This window comes from Gymnoscopelus braueri (genome assembly GCF_963280865.1).
Source record: "Gymnoscopelus braueri genome assembly, chromosome: 8".
Classification (NCBI taxonomy): domain Eukaryota; kingdom Metazoa; phylum Chordata; class Actinopteri; order Myctophiformes; family Myctophidae; genus Gymnoscopelus; species Gymnoscopelus braueri.
The window spans coordinates 45,997,255-46,019,636 of NC_137609.1; the positions used below are offsets into that span (position 1 = coordinate 45,997,255).

The 22,382-nt window shown below is 38.1% G+C and overlaps 1 protein-coding gene across 2 annotated transcripts in view; it reads right to left on the reverse strand.

Moving 5' to 3' along the window:
- Positions 1–407: 407 nt before the first annotated feature.
- pou2f3 (POU class 2 homeobox 3) overlaps positions 408–22,382 on the reverse strand; it is a 27,933-nt gene continuing 5,958 nt past the window's right edge. The window contains exons 3-13 of one of the 2 annotated variants that reach the window (XM_080434629.1): positions 20,499–20,533; positions 15,352–15,456; positions 14,124–14,226; positions 11,181–11,269; positions 10,388–10,564; positions 8,768–8,909; positions 8,144–8,277; positions 7,568–7,732; positions 6,073–6,109; positions 3,245–3,359; positions 408–2,089 (exon numbers count right to left, since the gene is read on the reverse strand). In XM_080434629.1, coding sequence (XP_080290755.1) covers positions 2,047–2,089; positions 3,245–3,359; positions 6,073–6,109; positions 7,568–7,732; positions 8,144–8,277; positions 8,768–8,909; positions 10,388–10,564; positions 11,181–11,269; positions 14,124–14,226; positions 15,352–15,456; positions 20,499–20,533 — 1,145 coding nt within the window. In that variant the 3' untranslated portion in view covers positions 408–2,046. The remainder of the gene's footprint in view (positions 2,090–3,244; positions 3,360–6,072; positions 6,110–7,567; positions 7,733–8,143; positions 8,278–8,767; positions 8,910–10,387; positions 10,565–11,180; positions 11,270–14,123; positions 14,227–15,351; positions 15,457–20,498; positions 20,534–22,382) is intronic. The other variant, XM_080434630.1, reaches the window with a different exon arrangement.

Consider the following 22,382-nt stretch of genomic DNA (forward strand, 5'->3'; position numbering starts at 1 on the left):
TTCAATACTCAGGCTGTGATATCAAGAGTGGAAGACATCTAACCTGGCAAACTCACCAAAGCTCCGTATAAACCACTATAGGAACGTATATCATATAAAAATCACAGTTTATTTAACATTAGAAAGTCTTCCAGAGTATTGCAAATCTGTTTTTGAATGCTAGACATTTAAAATATAAATGTATTGGTTTCAGAACCATTTCAGAACTTTTTCATGTAATTACAGTAAGCAGCTGATGTTGTCTAGATAAATATGTAAAATCTGAAGTTCTCCCTTATCTGTCTATTGCCCTACCTTTAAGAGAACAAATAAATATTTGAAAGTTAAAATGAAATGATGCCGACAAAACACCAAACACACACGTCCATGATTTGTTTAATAACATTAAATACATGATAACAGAGATGCCAGGAGTTAGTGAGTGACTCCCTGAGATACTTCCTTCGAAAGCCTGATGTATACTTAGTCGTACGATGGCGTTGTGCGCCAAAAATAGCCAATGTACAAGCTCACAAACACGTTGTGAGCTTGTTGGCTATTTTTGGCGTGCAATACCGTCGTACAATGGAGCATAAATTAGGCACAATGGTTGTGAGGAAACAAAGGAGATGAGGATGTTATGGAGCTCTCAAATGCTGTAGTACAACACATTTCATATTCATTTACCGGTGCTTTGAAACTGAATTTCGTAGGCGTTGCTTTTTTTCCTCCTTCTTTTTCTCATTCAACACAGTAAATACTCAAAAATAAAAACATATTTAGTCAAGTCTGCTAGTGCTAGGTAATCTAAAAAGTGTCCTCTAATTCTGTATAAAATGGACAGAGGGACCCATTAGTTCTGTATAAAACGTATAGGCAAACTATGACAGCAAATGTGTTTTACAGGAACGTAGGGAAAGACAAAATGTGGAGAAGGCCATATGGGTTCAGCCCAGCAGTAAACTACAACATTAGCTAGTTGGGTTAAAGCGGCACTGTGTCACTTTTTTTATGAATAAAATGTAATTTTGTCCAATCTGTATGGTAGAGTTTTAATACAATATAACTTATACAATTGGGTTGGTTGTATTATGTCTCCCTGCTCTTCTATTGAGACATTTAGATCGTGTCAAAGGTCATGTCTCACCTAGACACAGGATCTGACACGGATTTTGACCTGATGGTCAAGATTCAATTTATCCCCTGAGCGAGCAGGCAGGCTCTATTAGCTCAATGGTAAAAATGTCCGCACTTGTGCAGGAAACAGGGTTCAAATCCAGGGTAGAAGAGGAAAGTTACATAGTGCAGCTTTAAGTCACCACGTAAAAATTCAGCAGAAATATAGGCCAACATTGGTGAACATTCTGAAAGAAAATTGCAGATCTATAATCTGAAAGAATGACGTGTGAGATTATAAATCACAATTTAATGTATAACAATGAATGTGCCAAATTGTATATAAACCCAAACATGCTGGGTTTGATTTGATTGAGAGTATAGCCAATAACTGTGGCATTAAACATTAATCATCGAATCTCTGTAGGCTTTATGGCCAGACAACTTCTTATACCCATATTAAACATATCATTTTATGAAAATATGAAATGTGTACTATACGATGTGAACATTACATACATAAATGTAGACATATAACATTTTCACTCAACTATTTCAGGGAAAACACTACCATAATGATGCAAGTCCCACAATGAACACAAGAGGTCACTACACTACTGTAGGCCTAGTTGTTAAAAAACATCAGGGGTGTGGGGAAAAAAGAGAATCCATGACTTACTTCAACCTCAGAAATTAGGTCTTGGAAAATTGGTGTCATGATTTAAGAACAAGTTTTTATTCCACTGACTGTCCAGCTTGCCTACGAAGTCCTTCTTAGATATGAACTGCTCTTAGAAGGTGTTTGGGGATATTCCGTTTCTTGCATTAGATCCTTCAATGTGCTGTGCATCCTTCCCAAATAATACATTTTGTGCCGTTCCTCTTCAAAAGATTCATACAATGCAGTACATGGTTCTCTTTCTCTGCATTTTGGAGGGCACAAAAGGTGTCTCAATGGTGATATGTTGTCGGGTTCCAAGTGCGGTACCAAGACCTGAAAGACAAACAAAATATCTTAGTTCTCATTTGTATAATGCTATGTAGCTATAACAATATATATAAAAAATATATGACCCCCAATTGAGTCATTATGTAGCCCCATATACGGTAGTACTGGTCACTGCTGACCCCTACAGGTTGGTTGTGGAGAGGGTGTAGACAACATTGTAGTTCCTCTGATGATCTTATTATTTTCTTATTTACTTATTTTCACCAGACAGTGAGGAGTTTCACCAGGAGGACTTAACACATGCTATCCCTACCAGTTACACTCCCTGCTGAACATGCGCCTCTACCAACCTGTACAAGTAGCTAGCAGCTGTTCATGTAATTCTAGATATTATTACGCAGGGATTTCTAAAACTGATACAGAGAGGTATAGGTATGCTTCCATTGAGATCTCAGCTTGAAGTGTACTTTTTGAGTGTTGCGACTAATGCATTCCTTTGTAACGTGTTACTGTAACACAACTACTTTTTGCCTGTAACTAGTTGTATAACTAGTTACTCTTTCCAATTCAACAACACTATAACAGATACTAAAATTAAAAAGTGCTACACGTTACTTTATGTGAAGATACAACTTCAGCGGTTTAAAGGTTTATTTTGATCCGACTTCTACTCGGTCCCGTCACAGTGTTGTTGTTAAAGGGATAGTTCACCCAAATCATTACTTTTTTTCCTGTCGATTAGTCACCCCGGAGACTTGAATTCATGGATATTTTTTTTGTTTTTGTCGCATTCCTAAGCCAATAATTTGATGACCAGTGGACCGGTATAGGCAGCGGTTCCGGTAGGAGACATAAAGGAGACTCTTTGTGTCTCCTACCGGAACCGCTGCTGGTCATCAAATTATTGGCTTAGGAATGCGACAAAAACCCAAAAATCATTTTGGGGGTGAACTATCCCTTTAAGATAGGGCTGCCCTGGTACTAAGTCAGTGTCAGTGTCATGTCAGTATCATGTCAATACCATGGTCAGTATCATGTCAGTATCATGGTCAGCATCATGTCGGTATCATGTCAATATCATGTCAGTATCATTCATATTGAAAAGTAACAAGTAACGAGTTACTTTTATTTAAAATACAGTTACTTTTCGATTTCCCCCAACATCATATATGAGTCAGTGGTGTGCAGGTAATATCATACCCTGGTGGTGAGCTGTAGGTTTGGTTGACCTGAGAGGAGAGAGTAGCGGAAGCTATGGACAGGTTGTTAGGCGAGGCTCCACGGCTTGCACTGTTAGGAGATGAACTGGATGACACTGGAAGAGAGCAAGAACAAATATGAAACTCAATTCATTTCACAGTGATCCTGTGTACACAACCGCACACAGAAACGAGAAACGACATGAGGCTAAAGCACACGTGTAATATTCACAGCACATGAAGTAGGAGGAGTGTTAAAGAACCATACCAGTTCTTTCTTTTACATGTGGGTCTTTTAGATAGCATTTCATTTCTTGAAACACTTTTGTATTTTTATTTTTTAATGTTTATAAAGGAAATAATATGTTTATGTAATTATACTGATATTGGCCTATTCATTTTTAATTTTTAAACCAAGAAGGGATCCCATATGTCGTGGAATTTTCTAACAGAGCCTCTCAATGTATATCTAATTTTTTCAAGTTGTAAGTTATTAAAAATGTCTCTTATCCATTGAGTATGGGAGGGTGGAATAGTCGATTTCCATCTCATGAGTATTAGGCGTCTTGCCAACAGTGTTACAAAGGCTATCAAGTCTGCTTGAGTTCTAGACAGAGGCAGTTGGGAGGTACCAAACAGTGCGGTAATGGCGTTAGGCTCAATGAGTGTCCCAGTTAGTTCTGTAAGAGTGTTAAAAATCTCAGTCCAATATGTGCTCAGAGAACCGCATGACCAAAACATATGTACATGTGTTACAGGTGACTGGTGACATTTTTCACAGGCGGGGTCGATGTTATCGAATATTCTTGAGAGCCTAGCTTTCGTCCAGTGGGCCCGATGGACAACTTTACACTGGAGTAGGCCGTGTCTGGCGCACACCGATGAGGTGTGAACCCGACTCAAGATTTTTCGCCAAAGACTGTCAGGGATCTCCTCCCCCAAATCCTCCTCCCACAGGTCCTTTACACAATTAACAGGTGTAGCAGATAAAGTTTGAATCAAATTGTAAAAATGTGAAATTATGCCCTTCTTCCCCGTAGCCTGAACGAGAAAGCTGTCCAATGGACATTTCTCAGGAAGGTTAGGGAAGTTTGTGTACCTGTTACGGACAAAACTCCGAATTTGGAGATATCGAAAAAAGTAGTGATTAGGGAGAGAAAAGAGGTTTGAGAGTTCTTGAAACGAGCCAAAGACTTATTAATATATAAATCTCTAAATTGTTTGATTCCCAGGTTGGCCCATTCAGCAAATGCACTATCTGATAAAGAGGGAGGAAAGACATGGTTCTCAGTTATTGGAGCAGAAGTTGGAAAGGAGTGTAAGGCAAAATTCCGTTTAAATTGGTTCCAAATTCGAAGGGAAGTCTTAACCATTATATTTTGTGTATGCAAAGAAGAAGAGCAGTCGAGAGGGGAGTGTAGGAGAGCAGTCAAAGACACAGGTCTTGTGGAAAAAGCTTCCATTACCAACCAGTCCGGGTGAAGGCAAAGTGAGTCCAACTTTAGCCAGTATTGCAGCATGCTAAAATTAGCAGCCCAATAATAAAATCTAAAATTTGGCAGAGCCATTCCTCCAAGAGGTTTTGATTGTTGTAAATACTCTTTACGCAGTCTGGATTTTTTTTTTGTTCCAAATAAATTCCAGAATTAAACTGTCAATTGTTTTAAAAAACGCCTGAGGGAGGAAGATTGGTATACACTGAAATAGATAGGAGAACTTAGGGAGAGTGTTCATTTTAATGGAATTGATCCTTGCAGCTAGATTTAGTGGGAGCAATGACCAGCGTTCAAAGTCCTGTTTCATACGAGCCAAACAAGGCGCAAAGTTGGCCTTAAACAGGTTGTTGATATTGGCCTATTCATGATTGTTATTCAAGTCTGGTGCCTCCAAAAACATCTTATACAGTACACTTATACAGTAGGCTACACTTCACAAAACTTGCCATACTTCATCAAAATGCTGTTGGTGTTCTCACTTAGATTGTGTGAATTGGGTCATTTAGGTCATTGTGCCCTAGGATAACCATCCTCAATCCCATGCATAATCATATTACATAATAATGCAAAATCACAACAAGTTGTTTCAAGACACTGTAAATATAGAGCAGAGGCCGATGTTTCCCTTTTGCGCAAGCATTTGTTGACAGAAGACATAAATGCAAATGAGACTAACTATGAATTATGACACAATGGGCCTAAATTACAAAGTCAATTTGAGAACAAAAACATCAGAATATCATTTAGATGAAGTGTTGTAATCACTTAAACCCTATATACTTCTTGACCGGGGTCCCCCAGGGGTCTATACTTGGCCCCCTGCTTTTTCCCCCTCTACAGTATGTTAATCTGAAAATACCCGCTCTACAAGTTCACAACAACACAACGGCACATTGTGAGATTTAGATCTGCTATTTTGGCCGAATGTTCAGTATATGACATGCCAAGAATAGGGATCCTAATTTTCGGTTTAGAGTTTTAATAACATGAAAAGATAATGATTTAAAAATATATTTATAAAAAGGTTTCAATGAATGAAATTCTATCCAAGTAAGAGTTACAAGGGACACACATATCAAAAAGGTGGATATGCTCCTTTAAATTAACTCTGAAAGGGTACAAATGGACCCTTTCACACTCCGATTTAACCAATTTAAACCCTATACCTTAGACCTTAGTTGATCGGATTCCCAAGGGCTCTATACAAGGCCCCCTCCTGTTTTTTGCTGAACGTTAGCCCCAGAATAGGGATGCTATAGGGGTAAAGTGCTTAAAGGAACATTCAGGATATTTCTGTGCAGTATTACTGACAAATGAACTAAAAGGCACTTGCCTCCTCCTGAAGGACTGTAGGATCTGGACGTCGTGGCCTGAAACAACATGAAAGTGGTGACAATACATGTAACAAAACACATGTTTGACCAGCTTTGTATTATATATAATATATTGTTTTCTTGCAAACAACAGTATTCAAATTCAAACATTCAAAGTATGTCCAGGATCGAGCAGCAGTTTTCATGGTATTTCGGTTTAAAAACAGCACACTCTTCTATGACAGTGGTTCTCAAAGTGGGACCTGGGGACTCCCAGGGGTCTGTAAATGGGTTTCCAAAGGATCCCCAGCAACACAGAGTCACAGTTTTAAGCCCTATTTAAGGCTATTCAAAAATAGGCGATCTACAAGCTCACAACACGTCACATCGCGATGCGTTGTCTTCTCTTGGCACAACATCTTTTCAGATGAGGGTCTGTGGCCAATTACACAATCAATTTGGGGGTCCTTGACATGACAATGTTTGATAACCACTGCTCTAGGATGTGTAAAGAGCTTGAACATTTGGCCTGTTCCTTACATCCCTTTCACAAAGCATTGCAATTTACAGTAAGCATAAAAACTGTCAAATGCAGACAATGTTTTCCTATTTGAGATTATAATGCTTAAAGGTGATTTAAGTGTATTTTATAGTTCTGTATTCAGATAGTAATCATTGCTATATTGTGTTCACTAACAGGAGTCTCTCCAACACGCTAGTAAACAGAAGGTATATTTTCAGTTTGGGATACTAATTTAGTCCAATCAGGAGAGAGAACTCATACAGGATACAGGAGATCAGAATGTAGAACTTTTAAAAAATGGACTCAAGTAAAAGTATTGTTACTTTAAAATAATAATGACTCAAGTAAGTCATCCAAATAATTACTCGAGTAAGAATGAGACAGTACTGTATCTAGTGAAAATGAATACTCAATAATGAGTTATTTCATATCAGCTGAATGTAATTAAAATTTATAAAATTATAAATGCTTGTCTAATAGAAATTAAATTGGCCCTTGTGTTACTTTTATTTTCAGAATGGTTGAAAATAAAAGTAAGACAAATCATTTAAAACTTAAACTTTTACTCCTTTACATTTGACCCAAATTTTAACGAGTAAAAGTAAAAACATCCTTAGTTTAAAGTATGTTGCATTAAAACCACTCTTACAAGGAGTGGCGACAGTTCAGCAAAAGCTAAGGTATGGCAAGGTTAGGGTTGCCAACTGCCAGAGATTAAAATAAGGAACACGTATCCCGGGCAAAACGCCCCAAAACCCCAGATTATTTTTTTTTACCTATAACTCAATACAAACACAATGCACACCTGCATTTTTCCTGGAACCAAGGTATGGCACCTTGCGTCCAATTTATTCAAAAAGTTACTTAAGTAAATGCAACTCGTCTTTACCCACCTCTGACAATGCCATTTTTGCAGTAGTACTGCGCAGTGGTGGAATGATAACGTATTGATAATAAACATAATGAATGACGTGTAATATTATGGAACTGACCATTCTGGAGTTAAAGGCGTGTGATTTCATGGGCAGGTTGCCCACTGGGCAGTAGATCCTCTTCTCTTTCTGTCGACGGTTACAGAACCACACTCGTACGACCTCCTTCTCCATGGCCAGCTGCTCCGAGATCATTGTTATCTCCTCTGAGTTGGGCTTGGGGTTCTGGAAACAAAATAAATGAATACAAAAGACTCTCAATGTGTCAATTCAGATTGCTCACTATTATATTGGAGTCATTTCTGCTTAAGTTAGACTCTGTCGTATGACGGTGTCGCGTGACGACTTTGCACGAATAAGTATCGGGCTTCCAGAGATAGAAAAGAGATGACTGGAAATGACTGAAATTAATCCGTTATTAACATTCAGGATGTTACAATGATGGGATTTTGACAATGTATACTTTATCAGATGTTTTACTAGAACATAATTTATATTCTTTATTATATATGTACGGTACAGATGTATATTGTACATTTGTTTCTTATTTTTCAGTTAACTGTGCACTTCTGTAAGGAAGCCTGACATTCATGTGAAAGTATGACACCATCAAACAGAATGAAAGAATTGTCTCACATCGAGGAAGCGTTTCTCCAGTGTCAGCTTGATGTTGGTTTCGATACTCGTCCTCTTTTTTCTCTTGCGTCCGTAACCTTCCATCAACGGCGGCAGGCTGGCAGAGCTGTTCATCGACTCGTTGGGCGAGTTTTCTAACATGAAAGACAAAATGGACCTTCATCCTTTATAGTTGTTTGCTGTTATCTTGGCACTATTTTAGCACTATAAGCAATATGTTCTTTTACTACAAAAAAGTGAGACACTAAAGATGAGATTGCGAAATGTCAAAACAAGCCTGATTTGACCGGTATGTATGTTTAAATCTAAAAATGTTTAATGCTTTCATTTACAACCATACAGTATATTGTTAGGCTAAAACAACACTAACCGTCTCTTTTTGACAGAAACAAAGCATTTTTTAAAGCATTCACGCTATCAATTTCCATTGCTAACTTTACTCATGGGATTGAGTTGAATTATTTTCAACTTTAGAATTATTTCTTGATTTATCCAAAGCCCATTGCAAACAATCCATTGGAAAACTGTTAAACCAGTCCATCATCGTGAACCCCAAAAAATCTACATAATCTACAGACTTGAATTGACTAAATACATATGATCAGTCTTAATTGTGTACAGTACCTGCATCACTGAGCCATTTCTCTAGCAGAGGCTTCAGCTTGCACATGTTCTTGAAGCTGAGGTTGAGAGCTTCAAAGCGGGAGATCGTGGTCTGGCTGAAGTCATTACCATACAGTTTCCCCATTGCAAGGCCTACATCTCCCTGTTTTAAGATGCACACACACGCACATACAGTACGCACGCACGCGCACGCGCGCGCACACACACACACACACACACACACACACACACACACACACACACACACACACACACACACATAAATATATTTGTACAGTAGCATTACATTAATTATTTTTAGACTGTACGATAACAATGATCTCGGAGCAGCTGGCCATGGAGAAGGAATTGGTACGAGTGTGGTTCTGTAACCGTCGACAGAAAGAGAAGAGGATCTACTGCCCAGTGGCCAACCTGCCCATGAAATAACACACCTTCAACTCCAGAATGGGCAGTTCCATATTACACGTTTTTTTTTTCTTCATAAATCAACGCTATTGAACACCCTTTACGTCTGTGTAAAAAATCTAAACATTTGAACCAATGAAAAGTATTAAAAAGCGCCTCTGACGAAAACTCCCAACTCCATTGGATCCTCAAACTGTCCGTCAAAAACAAACAACTCCCCCCTCTCCTCTCCAGTGCTGCTTTTTCACAGCATGAGTAGAGCGCGCTGCGCAGTGAACGAGGAGGAGGATCCCGTAAACAAACTCCCCGTAGTCTGTTAAAACTATGCAGTGTACCTGTTTATCAAACTTAGCATTGACGCTAATGTTATGAAAACAAGTAATTATATTTCTAAAATCTATGAAGTGTTTAATGAGGAGAGCAATGTGACAAGAAGAAAGGCATTCATAGCATTTCTGTCGCGCTAGTTCTACCTCTTTGCAGAAGTTATTGTAATATTTAAAGTCCTGTTTATAGGCCTATATAATAAGTGTCATGAAGCATCAGGGCATTAATTCACACGTTGTTGTGATGCATTGTGAGCTTGGAGATCCATTGTTAGCTTTTGGGAATTTGTACCCTTTTGAAACCTCTCCCTCAGCGAGTGGAGCTATTGTTGTTTGGACACCTAACTCCATTTCAGCTTGATTTCTGCTCGTCTGAAACTACTAACTCCACTTGCGCTGGGTAAAGTGTTGATTTACCCGCGATTTGGGTAAAGTGTTGATAATATAATGACACATGCAAGTATCTGACAATATATAAAGTCACTATACCAACTTTGATGAGGCAGTATTGCTTTGTTTTAAAAATATAAGGTTTTCTTCATTTCCTGAAAAACGTATATTTTGTTTTTTCGTTTCCTGAACAATGAGCGTTTTGGAGTTAGCAGGTTCACTCTGGACAGCAGAGATATGTTTATTATCAATAGGTTATCATTTCACCACTGCACAGTTAACTACTGCAAAGCTGGACAATTACAGCTTACATTAACTAGTTTAGCCGGGGACTCCCTGGAACCACCTCAAGGACCCCTGGATGACCCCAGACCCCACTTTGATAAACCACTCAAATAGACAAATAGAAATAGGACAAATGAGAATCTCGCATCTCAATCTTTCGCTATAGAACACCCGACAATATTAGTCGCAATAAACAGACACAAAAACGGACCTGAGTGAATCCCAGTTTGATGCGTCTTTGTTTGAAAGCCTTAGCGAACTGCTCCAGCTCTTCCAGGTCACTGGGCTCCTCCTGCTGTTGTGCTGTCATGTGTTTGGGTATCTGGAGGTGGGACATGTCCATGTGGTTGTCCATCGACTGGCCTGCCAGACCTGAACGACTCATGGGCTGTAGCAGAGAAACAAGAGACACGTGTCTGTGAACGTTAGCAGATTTTCTTCTTCTTTTTTTTTACCTGGGCTGGGCCCTATTTTGAGATCACCTGGACCACAAACAATGGGTGGGTGTAAAAAGTATTGGAATTGCTCCATTCGTTCAACTCCAAACATTTTGCTAGGTAATTCAAATTATGCCAGTGTTCATTTGATTTTATTTTTTTTATAAATTCATACATTTTATTATTTTGCCTGAAAACATTATTCCAGTGGTCTTGGGTAAAAAAGAAAAATATCCAGAGCCTCCAGATGATGAGGCCACCAAAAATGGACCAATTATAATAATTTTACACCCACCCATCGTTTGTGGTCCAAATAATCAAAAAGCAGGGCCCATGTAGAAAGAAAAGAGAAGAAAAAAACACTATAATGCCTGATTTATACTTGGTTGCATGCCGTGTCACACGCTCAAAATCAGCAGTTTTAGTTGCACGACACCCACTCACAAATAAGTATAATTCAAGTTTTAATTTATACTTTGAAAAAGGGCTAAATTATGCTTTGTCGCATGACACTACCATACAATGACATATACTAACATTCTCATGCTAAAGTGAAGTGGGGTTTACCTGTGGAGCCAGAGCCAGTCCAGGCTGGTGTTGGAGAAGACCAGATTGACTCTGGCTGGGGAGGGACAGCAGGTTCTGTTGTAGGAGCGCTACAAAGGAAACACAGCTTATATAGCACACAGTTGACTAGAATGACACACATGATGATCACTAGAATGCCATAATAGGTGAACATTTGACGAAAATAGAAAGTTAGGCAAATATTCGTCACAAATTGCAGAAGTAAAGCAACGTCTCAAATGCAAGACTTTATGAACTTGTAGATTGCCTATTTTTTAGGGGAAAATGAGGAATACACCGCTGGGGGGACTCCGGTCAATCAAGCATATAGGGTTTAAAGGAGTAGTTCACCCAAAAAGAAACACATTTTCTATCAATTACACACCCCATGAAGCACTGAATTATTGGAGATTGTTTTGTTTTTTTCACATTCCTCTGAACCAATAATTTGATGATGATAATAAAGATGCTGATGTATCCGGTAGGAGACACAAAGGAGACTCTTTGTTTCTCCTACCGGATAGACCGCCGGTAATCAAATTATTGGTTTAGGAATGCGACAAAAACTAAAAAATGAGGTGTGTAATTGATAGGAATTAAGTCATATTTTGTTTTTAAGTACTCCTTTAAGTACTTAAACTGATTTTGAACCTAAATGATTTTTCTTGTGGTGAGATAATACATACTATATATATATATATATATATATATATATATATATATATATATATATATATATATATATATATATGATCTCCTCATATCAGTCTGTTCAGTTTAGCTTTAAAGAAAAATTACTACTGTATGTGTGCATCAGCCCAGCAAGTTGAGAAAGTCAGTAATAAAGCCGGCTATACTATACTGTACTAATACTTCTCAGGTATTAACATATTTAGCCCTGGGCTCTCTCTATAGATGGGTTTCCGCGCGACGTCATCACAGAGCAGAGTGCGCGATCTGCGCATGCGCGGGGGAGAACGAACCGGAAGCGCCATTCACTCTCTCGTTATTTTCGGGATTTAGATAGGCATAATGCTGCTATTATAGGCATAATAGGCATAATGCTGCTATTATATACAAACAGATCCAACTTTCGACAAATCATTTTTATTGAGTAAAGAAGATATTACAAACTGCATCATTTAATCTACTTTCATTAAACCTGGTGAAGACCATTTATTTTCTGAATGTACAGTGGCCAGAGATGCTGCGGGTAATAGCGCCCTCTACAGGCTCATCCCGCCACTGCGCGCGCATCATCCTCTATGTTTACAAACAGGAAACCCATCTATGGTCTGTGGTGGTCTCCATGTGTAAGAGCTACAGTGTTATGTTCAACTTCCTCTACGGTTAATGACAGTTTAATCACTTCATAACTTCCTCTTTGTGGCATGGATGTTACTTCTGATCACTAAAGTTTGTGTGGTCACTTAAGAGTGGGATGAAACCATGAATAATAATTTTAAAAGAAATAACAGTAATACACTTTAGTTAAGGAACACTTAAGACGTAAATTGAATAAGCAACAGAGCAAAAACATGAGGATAAAATATGAAATAAGAAAGAAAAGAAGAAAAAGAAAAGAAAAACATTAAGAGAATCAAACAATCCTACAGTAATCTTCAGCCTCCACTTGGGAACAATTAACCAGCATGCTAATGAAGGTTTAATAAAATACAATTAGGAACCAGGCAATGAAGCGCCTTAAAAATTATCAGCAAAAACTTAAAATCAACCCTAAAGGTTTGTCATGGCTCCCTCCTTATTTTCCTCTACACCAAATCTCTACACAGACAATTGTGAATCTTCAAGTTTCATATTAGTTCTCTTCTCCTGGTTTTAGTTCAAGTTCTAGCAGCAGAGTTCTGGACAATTTGGACCCTTATATGAGTGTGTATTTTGTGCATTTATTTATATTTTTGCTTAAAGGACTACTTCACACATTTTCAACTTTGTCTTCATACAGCTGGTCCGACTCCTTATTAGTGTAAGATGGCACCATTTCTGTCTACTCATGTGTCATCCGTAGGCAGTTGTGGTCATTATAATTTAGTTTTTTTTATTAATGCAAGAACAATGGGTTCCATTTCAGCATGCTAACTTTCCAGGAAGAGAAATGCTGTATTTTTATAATCTTGTTGGAATCCCCATCGATGATGTCATCGGTAGGCGCAGTAGAGACGCAGAGTGTGTAGACTGACATTGTGGCATCTTATTATGAGCAGCATTAGCGAGGACCAATTATGTAAGGTTGAAAATAGGTAAAGTGCCCCTTTAAAGAAAATCAATAGATTAGATTCCCATCCAACTGCTTTTATGCAGCAGGTTACACATGCAATATATTTTCTCAGTTCCAAGTTTGATCATGTGTTTGTTGCAAAACTAGGTTAAACCAACAGAAGGAGGTGGTGCGACATGTTTGACGTGGTGGAAAGTAACTAAGTACATTTACTTAAGTACTGTACTTAAGTACAATTTTGAGGTATTTGTACTTTACTTGAGTATTTCCAATTTCCAATACTTTTACTTCTACTCCACTACATCTCAGAGGCAAATATTGTACTTTTACTCCACTACATTTATTTGAAAACTTTAGTTACTTGTTACTTTTCAGATATAAATGATTACATTATAAAACATACATTAACCACTTTAGCCCTATTTTATACATAGTCTATTTGAAAATAGCCGATCTACAAGCTCACAACGCGTCGCAGGGCGACGCGTTGTGAGCTTGTAGATCTGCTATTTTCAAATATTTAGTACTTTTACTTTTGATACTTTAAGTACATTTTGATGCCAATACTTTTGTACTTTTACTCAAGTACATTTTGAATTCTGGACTTTTACTTGTAACAGACTACTTCTACATTGCAGTATCGATACTTTTACTTAAGTAAAACATTTGAGTACTTTTCCCACCACTGGTGTGCGTGCGCGTACCTTGGTGACTGCTCTGTGACTGTGACAGCAGGAAGGGGGAGGAGGACGAGAGGTGTGATGGAGGCATCAGAACCAACTGCTGGTGAAACGACTGCAGCTCCTGCTAGCGACACAACAACGTTGTACATTTGTTAAGTGCCATAACAATCTAATTGAAGCAAATCATATTAAATATATTCAAAAAAGAGATGTCATCACAATATTAACCCATTAAGACCTGGATCTGTGTCATTTTTAGATTTGAGCTAAAAAGCATTATTTTACACTTTGGGCTATTCAAAAATAGCAGATCTACAAGCTCATAGCGCGGCACCGAGTGCCGCGCTATGAGCTTGTAGATCTGCTATTTTTGAAAAATCGTGAAAATGTGTCCAAATCTTTGAATATATATATTTTTAAAGCGAACATTTTTAACTCAAATCTTTGCTTCTGGGGGTCCCTGGAACAAAATATTTTTTATCGGGGTCCGCGGCCAAATACATATAATTTTGGGGGTCCATGACATGAATAAGATTCAGCACCACTGATATAGAAACATACGTTTTTCAGAAAACTGTTGAGATTTAGGAGACATGTAGAATCGGCTTCAGGTCTCAATGGGTTAAAGGAGTGTAAGATTCAGGGTAGCAGTCCATTTGTGTATCCTGAGTATTAATTTCACTCTGAGAGTAGTGTACACGTTTATTTGGATTTTTACACTCTTGGACAGACTGGAAATTATTCTGCTCTTTAAAGGAGTGTAAGATTCAGGGTAGCAGTCCATTTGTGTATCCTGAGTATTAATTTCACTCTGAGAGTGTACACGTTTATTTGGATTTTTACACTCTTGGACAGACTGGAAATTATTCTGCTCTTTAAGGGCAATACATTATCTATGTATCAATCTATCAATCTATCTTTCTAAACTTTATTTAGATAATGCTCTGACATAAAATAAAATAAAACATGTCCATTTGGTTACATTTGTAACTTTCATGTTCTAGATTTGAACCCAGGTGCTGAAGTGCTGAAATTCTTATCACTGAGCCTATTTGACCTCCAGTACCACTCATCACTAGGTCGTGTCAAACCAATGTCTCAACAGAAGTGCAGGGAGACCAAATACAACCACAACCATATATTGTATTAGCATTCTCTACCATACAGATTGGACAAAATAAACTTTTATTCACCAAAAAAGTTACATAGTAACATTTTACAGCGTATACTGTAGGTTTGGTCGTCTTACCCCAGTCAGCTGTCCAGGTGGAGGCAGCAATGAGCTCTGCGTCAGGTGACATGTCTTAAGTGACGATGTGGAATGGGGTGAGTCGTTCAAGTCCTCTGTCTTTATCTGGGACACCAAAGGCAGGCACACACGCACACGCACGCACACGCACACACACACACACACACACACACACACACACACACACACACACACACACACACACACACACACACACACACACACAGTGTCAGTCAAGCCTTATGAAAACGCAACTTTCAATAACTGTGACCAATTGTTGACGTTGACTGAATGCTGAATGTGAATTTTCATTATCAGGGATCATTTCCATTTCCATTTATTTTGAGAAAAATAGCAGCATCCACAAGAAGCACAAACATTTCAGAAACAAAACACTGGAGACGGTCAGAAGGTTTGTTAGAGCATAAAACGAAGTCTCAGTAAAGCAGAGGCGCAATACTCTGACTAATTCATATGGTCAACATGTTTGACAGCATGAATGGGAGTTGACGCTCTTATCTACACCTTTTTCAGCTGAACATTATGTAACAAACGTCTGGCATGGCCATTCGATGAAATATAAATTTGCCTATGGGACAGAGAGGCAGTATGGTCACATTAGCCACCTTTAAAAAACAGATAGGCACCGCCTTTTTACATCGAACCCTATGAAAAACCACCAAAAGGCGACCGCATAGTGGCCATCTTTAAAAGGCACCGGTCAGAGCGATTTTTAAGATTTGTATGCGTATACTGCTAGCAGAAGCAGTATATTAAACCTATTATTACCAAATATAATAACATCATATTCATTAGATTCATCATGGAGTTGTAGAAATGTCTTCTAAATCGTGGCATCAATGGCATTCGGTGCCGCGCTATGAGCTTGTAAATCTGCTATTTTTGAATAGCCAAAGAGATCTAAAATGACAGAGATGCGTCCCCGGATTGAATGGGTTAAAGGCAGGCCTATTGATATTTGATATATTACATATATCATTATATACATTATTAAAATAAATTAATTAATTAAATTAAATAAATTAAATATACATTATTACTAAGTGAGATGGAGCAATCCAGCAGTGGTGAGAGAGGTGACAGCCGGAGAGGAGAACCACAGTCAGTCAGTGTCCATCTGGCAGCTCGTCTACTTCAGATCCATACATTTCACCTCATTTTCACTAGTTAGACAGACAGCTATCTGGGCGCAAAGCTTGGCTCAAAGGGGTTGTATAAGCCTTTGAAGGGTGTGTCTTGGGCATAACATATATTAGACCAAGGGAGCAAGGCACGCTTGAGCTATAGGCGTATATTGCCAAATCAGTCATTTTCAAACAGTGTTTCATTTCAAGGACCCACAGTTTGGTATGCAGACGACCACAGACCCCCAATTGATACTAATTTTATTTTTTTAGACTCCAATCTACTCTGTAAAATCCTCAATGCTTATTTAACTTTGTACACTGCGATTGTACAAATGGGTCCATTTGGGTCCATTTGGTTCCATTTGTACACTCGCAAAGTTACAGACCCGTAAAAAATATATATATACTTTGTAATGTGTGCTTTTGAATACTTAAGTATTTTTTAAAAGCACGTACGTTTTCAAAACCAGTACTTTAACTCAAGGTCAAATTTGACAGAGCAACGTTCACTTGTAGTTGAGTAATATTTGACCAGGAGCATCTATACTTTGACTCAAGTACTGGAGTTGAGTACTTTGTCAGCCCCTGGTTATGGATTCATGATATTCTTATGTCAGGAGAGGTATTTGAAAAGTTGTAGCAGCTGAAATAAACTGCTTATTGAAATAAACTGCATGAACCTTTTCTCTCCCCCCCCCTCCCTCCCTCCCTCCCTCCCTCCCTCCCTCTCTCTCTCTCTCTCTCTCTCTCTCTCTCTCTCTCTCTCTCTCTCTCCCTCTCTCTCACAGGCTCTCAGGCTTGTGGTGTTGACACATTTGACAAACTGACAAAGACTAAAACTGAAAAAAAAGAAAATGTTTTTTCTTTATAAATGCTTGGCAAATTTTGTAACTACACAATATTGTTGCAGCTACTATTTGTTTTTGTTTAGTTTTTTAAGTCTACTTTTTCCAACCTATAGTTTTCAGCTTAGTTTCAGTTAACTCTAATAACCTCAGTGAGGAGAAACAATAAAGTATGCACATATTCAATACCCTGGGACCATTCGCTTGACTTTTTAAACAAGACACAATGAAAGCAAGCCCTCACCCTCCCCTCGGGCAGGACAGTATGCAAATACCCCCCCATCCCCCATCCCCTGAACTTGTGGTGAGTTCCTATGGACAGGAATGAAAGAAGAGCCGTTCCAAGCCAAAAAGACTATTTGAGGAACTATCTAAATAGCTCTGAACTATTTGATTTGTATCAATTAGACGTCAACAATGCCAAAAATAAACAACCGCTGGATTGTCCCGAGGACATGGGCAGACCAGAAAGTCAGTTTCACCTGAGGTCTGGGTTGACTGTCAAAACCGACCTTTCGGCTTTTCATGTTGCAGTGCCAAGGTATGGACATCTTTAGACAGAAAATAACCCAATTAAATTAGCCTTTTATTTTCCAACTTGAGATAAACCATATTAAGTATGGTTGTTGATGCTGCTAAATGCATGCGCGCTTAGTAAGTAACACATTATTTATAAACTGTTGCACCTCTTTAAACCATAACTCCAAAGTGTTTCACAGTGGGGAATATAGATGATTCTAAAACCCCAATGGAGCATACGGTAACAATATAGAAACTAGGAGTGAGAATACAACAGTGATTAAAAACATGACACCAGCCTAATTTTAAAGGCACTTGCCCACTGCTCCTAATAGCTAGGATGAGTTAAACTCAGGACAAATTTCACCTTTATGTGCAAATGTACTGCGGCAAAACAAAAAAACTGCCCATGTTATTATATACAGTGGAAGTGTGTCTATAGAGAATGAACTGTGACAGGAACACTAATGACTGCCATTTGATTTGTTCAACTCTTTGTGTTCACTTAATCCAACAGGTGTGATGTGTGGCTACTTTGTACGGATATTACATCCCTCCTTGTGAGCATTCTGGTGAACTTATTTGGTGCCACAAATCACTCAGTATCTTGGATAAGGAACAAATACAAAATACTGTGGTATCAACATTTCTTGCTGTTCACATTCGGTCAATAACATATTTTAAACTGTTTAAAACTGCGCTGTCCTCTCACCTTTGAAATTACCTGTTCATGCTTTGGCTAAATCATCATAACATATCTATTAACCAATGGTCCATTTAAGTGATCTGTGTATTACTGTAAGGGTTAGGTTGTTGTTATTGTTGTATGTCTTGTTTTGTTTTGCCTTGTTTGTTTTGTTTTGTTGACGTTGTTTGAACTGTCTGTGAAATGTTGTGTCTAAATGTATGAAAAATGTATCTCTATAATATGTGGATCCCTAACAGGTCTTTCTACAGACGTTGTTTTGAACCATTCAGTGAGGGCTGGCTCAGGTGACATGATTAATCATGAGTGTGAGACATGTACCTGCTTTAGGCTAGATGCTACAGTAGATAAATACACAATTGAACAATGGAATAAGGATTATACCGGAGGCCTGACATGTTCAGCATGAACTATGACTCACAGTATACCCGACTTTACGGCCGAGCATTTCCCTAATAATGGTATAGTTTGTTTCGAGGAAGCCAATTGGATTCCATTCATTTCAGTATGGTAGTGAGTTAAATGGACACTGTGTCTGTTCTGTTTACTTTAGCAGGAGTGTGAAAGCTAGCTTAATCTGCTTTACCAGGAGATAATGTTACTGGTCACAAGTCATTTACAATTTAGGCATTTAGCAGCAGGGTAATCGCATACAGAGAGACAGTGTAGTGCCTCAACCATTCAAGCTCATCACACACTCCCTTTTTTGCCGTTGAACACACAGAGTGTTGAATCTACAGCACCGGGCTATTTACACCAGACAAAGCACAGATATGGTCAAGAAAAAAACAGCTTCCACCCCACTTTGCGACACAGTCTCATCAGAAAACGTACACTTAATGACCAGACCACTTCAAATAACATCAAGTGCTTACACATTTCTGTAGCCATTCATATGTTTTGTATGTATTAATATATGTGTATACATAATTTACTGTAGCAGCTAAATCAACTGATTATTAAAATGTAACTTGCTTAATATAGTTAACTTAATAACGTCCCGTAAGTGATATTGTTTTGTTAAATCAAAACAACAAGCAAAAAAGTTGAAGCCCTATATTCTGATAGCAGACATTGCTATATAAAGTTCAGTAACAGGGGTCTCCGCATCTCTCCAGCTCTAAGACCTGGGACGCATCTGTGTCACTTTAGATTTCTTTGGCTATTCAAAAATAGCAGATATACAAGCTCATAGCGCGGCACAGAGTGAGCTTGTATATCTGCTATTTTTTTTTTAATCTTGATTTTTTTTTTTTTAAGAATATTTTTTTTAAAGAATCGCCTCAGGTCTTAATGGGTTAATAAACAGGCAGGTTACCAAGGTCATCCAATCAGGAACCCATTTATCAGCTTCAATTTTATATTGTTTAAGCTCCAATTTTTAAGTGCTCATATATTATTATTTCTGTTTCATCACTTCCAATTTCACTTGTTTATCCTGTATCCTGTATACGTTTTCTCTCCTGATCGGACGAAATTGTAATCACAGAATATAATGACTTAAAGCTACACTACTGTATGTAACTTTCCTCTTTTACCCCGGATATGAACCCGGTTTCTGCGCAAGTGCTGACATTTTTGCCATTGAGCTAATAGAGCCTGGCTGCTTGCTCAGGGGATAAATACTGAATCTTGACCATCAGGTCAAAACTTGTGTCAGATCCTGTGTCTATGACCTTTGACACGATCTAAATGTCTCAATAGAAGAGCAGGGAGACAAAATACAACCACCCCAATTGTATAAGTTATATTATTTTAGTTATATTGTATTAACATACTCTACCATACAGAATGGGAAAAAAATAAATGTTAAAACAAAGTTTTATAGTGCCGCTTTAAATCACCTTTTATCACCTTTAATACAGTACATATTATTGCACCTTTATTTATTAATTTAAGCTTATGCATAACGCTCAGCATGTTACTTACTTGTCGGGTGAAGTCAATTCCATTTTGTTCTAAATCTGTGTGAAAAAAAGGACATACATTTGTTAAGATTTAATACAGTATAGGACAAATGAATAGAATTCAAAACAATTCAGTGGGAGTCAGAAAAGACCATTCATCAAGTCATCCTCCACATTCCAGCAGGCTATGCCCTGACGATTAGTGTAGAGAGACCATATCTTCCAAAACCCAAACTGGGACCCTTGATCACTTAAATCATGGCAAAAACTGCCCATCTACAAGCTCACAACACATTGCATCACTCTTGTAGATCTTTTTTTTATCATTGCTTTGAAAGAAGTTTTCACCTGGTGTTTTCATCAGGATGGGGGACAATTATTTTAGCACATGCTGTCCTACAACTAGTGACTTCAACTTTCAATATAATGGAGCATCATGATAAACATTGATGTAAGCACTCAAAACAAGTGTTATTATTTCATCTATGGTGAAAAGCGGGACAATTTGGTGTTGAAAACCGATATTATTTTTCGGGACTCTGGACACTCAGCTTGAAACCGGGACAATGCTGGCAAAACCTGGACATCTCGTCACCGTATAGTGACCGTCGCACATTATTAAAGGCCCAGATATTCAGTGTGCTTGTGACAAATTTTACTTGCACAAATTTAAGTTTCTCTGTATAAAGAACACGTTATAACATTGTTATACAAGTTTTACTGATCTAACAACATGATGTATGTAGACTGTGATTTGTCTGTGCATATTATGTATGTTTCACACATTAGAAGCATACAAACAATCACTCCAAACAACGGCACAAGAATGTATTGGACAAATATCCCAAAAAGACCAAACTCTTAAATGTGTGTGTTAAAAGTGTTAAATTAACCCATTTTGGGCGGGAACCCGTATTTTTTAACTATAGCCTACTTTTCAGGACGGGAACCCCTTTTGGGGTTCTTGTTGCTATGTACAGTATATAGCAACATACATTTGTTGTAATTTTTGAATAAATAGTTTTTTTTCCCCAGAAAACTTGGCGTTTTTAGAATCGGCCTCAGGTCTAAATGGGTTAGCAGTTAGCACTCTGGGTTTCACTGTCTGCGCTGTTTACTTTGGCAAGAGTTTGAATGTTTTTCAGAAAGACTTCTGCAGCTTCGGCTGCTTTACCTATAGGAGATAACGTTACTGGTCACAAGCTCAACACTCCTTTTTTGCCGTTGAACACTTTGTGTTGAATCTACAGCACCAGGCTATTTACACAAGACAAAGCACAGATGAAAGCTCTGGTCAAGAAAAAGACTGCTTCACCCCACTTTGCAAAAACAAACAAAAAATGTATACACAATTCTTGTATGCAGGGTCCCAGGCACAACATATTTTCAGATAGAGGTCTGCGGACAAATACATGTTAATTTGGGGGTCCTTGACATGAAAATGTGTGAGAACCACTGGTATAAACAACATTAGGAAGGAAGCCCAAATTAGCAACTATACTTTAGAAACGAGCCCAAAAAAACGCAACCCGTAACATACAATATTTACAGAAAAACAAGCCCAAAGAATAAGCAGAGTTGGCAACACTACATGTCAGTCCTTCCGCCTCACTTTGCAACACAATCTTATCAGAAATATATCTAATAACCACTTCCAATAACATCATGTGCTTACATAGTTCTATAGCCATACGTATGTTTTGTACATAAGATACATACTGTAGCCTATATAATGTACGTATAATACATAATATACAGTAGCAGCTGTATCTCAATTAGACAGAAATTGGCTTGTGTCGTCACTAATGCCTGTTATAATATGGCACAATTTCCGTCAACTCACTATGCGTCTCATTGAGAGGCTATAGCCCTACCAGTGACAATTGTGACATCATCAATGGAGATT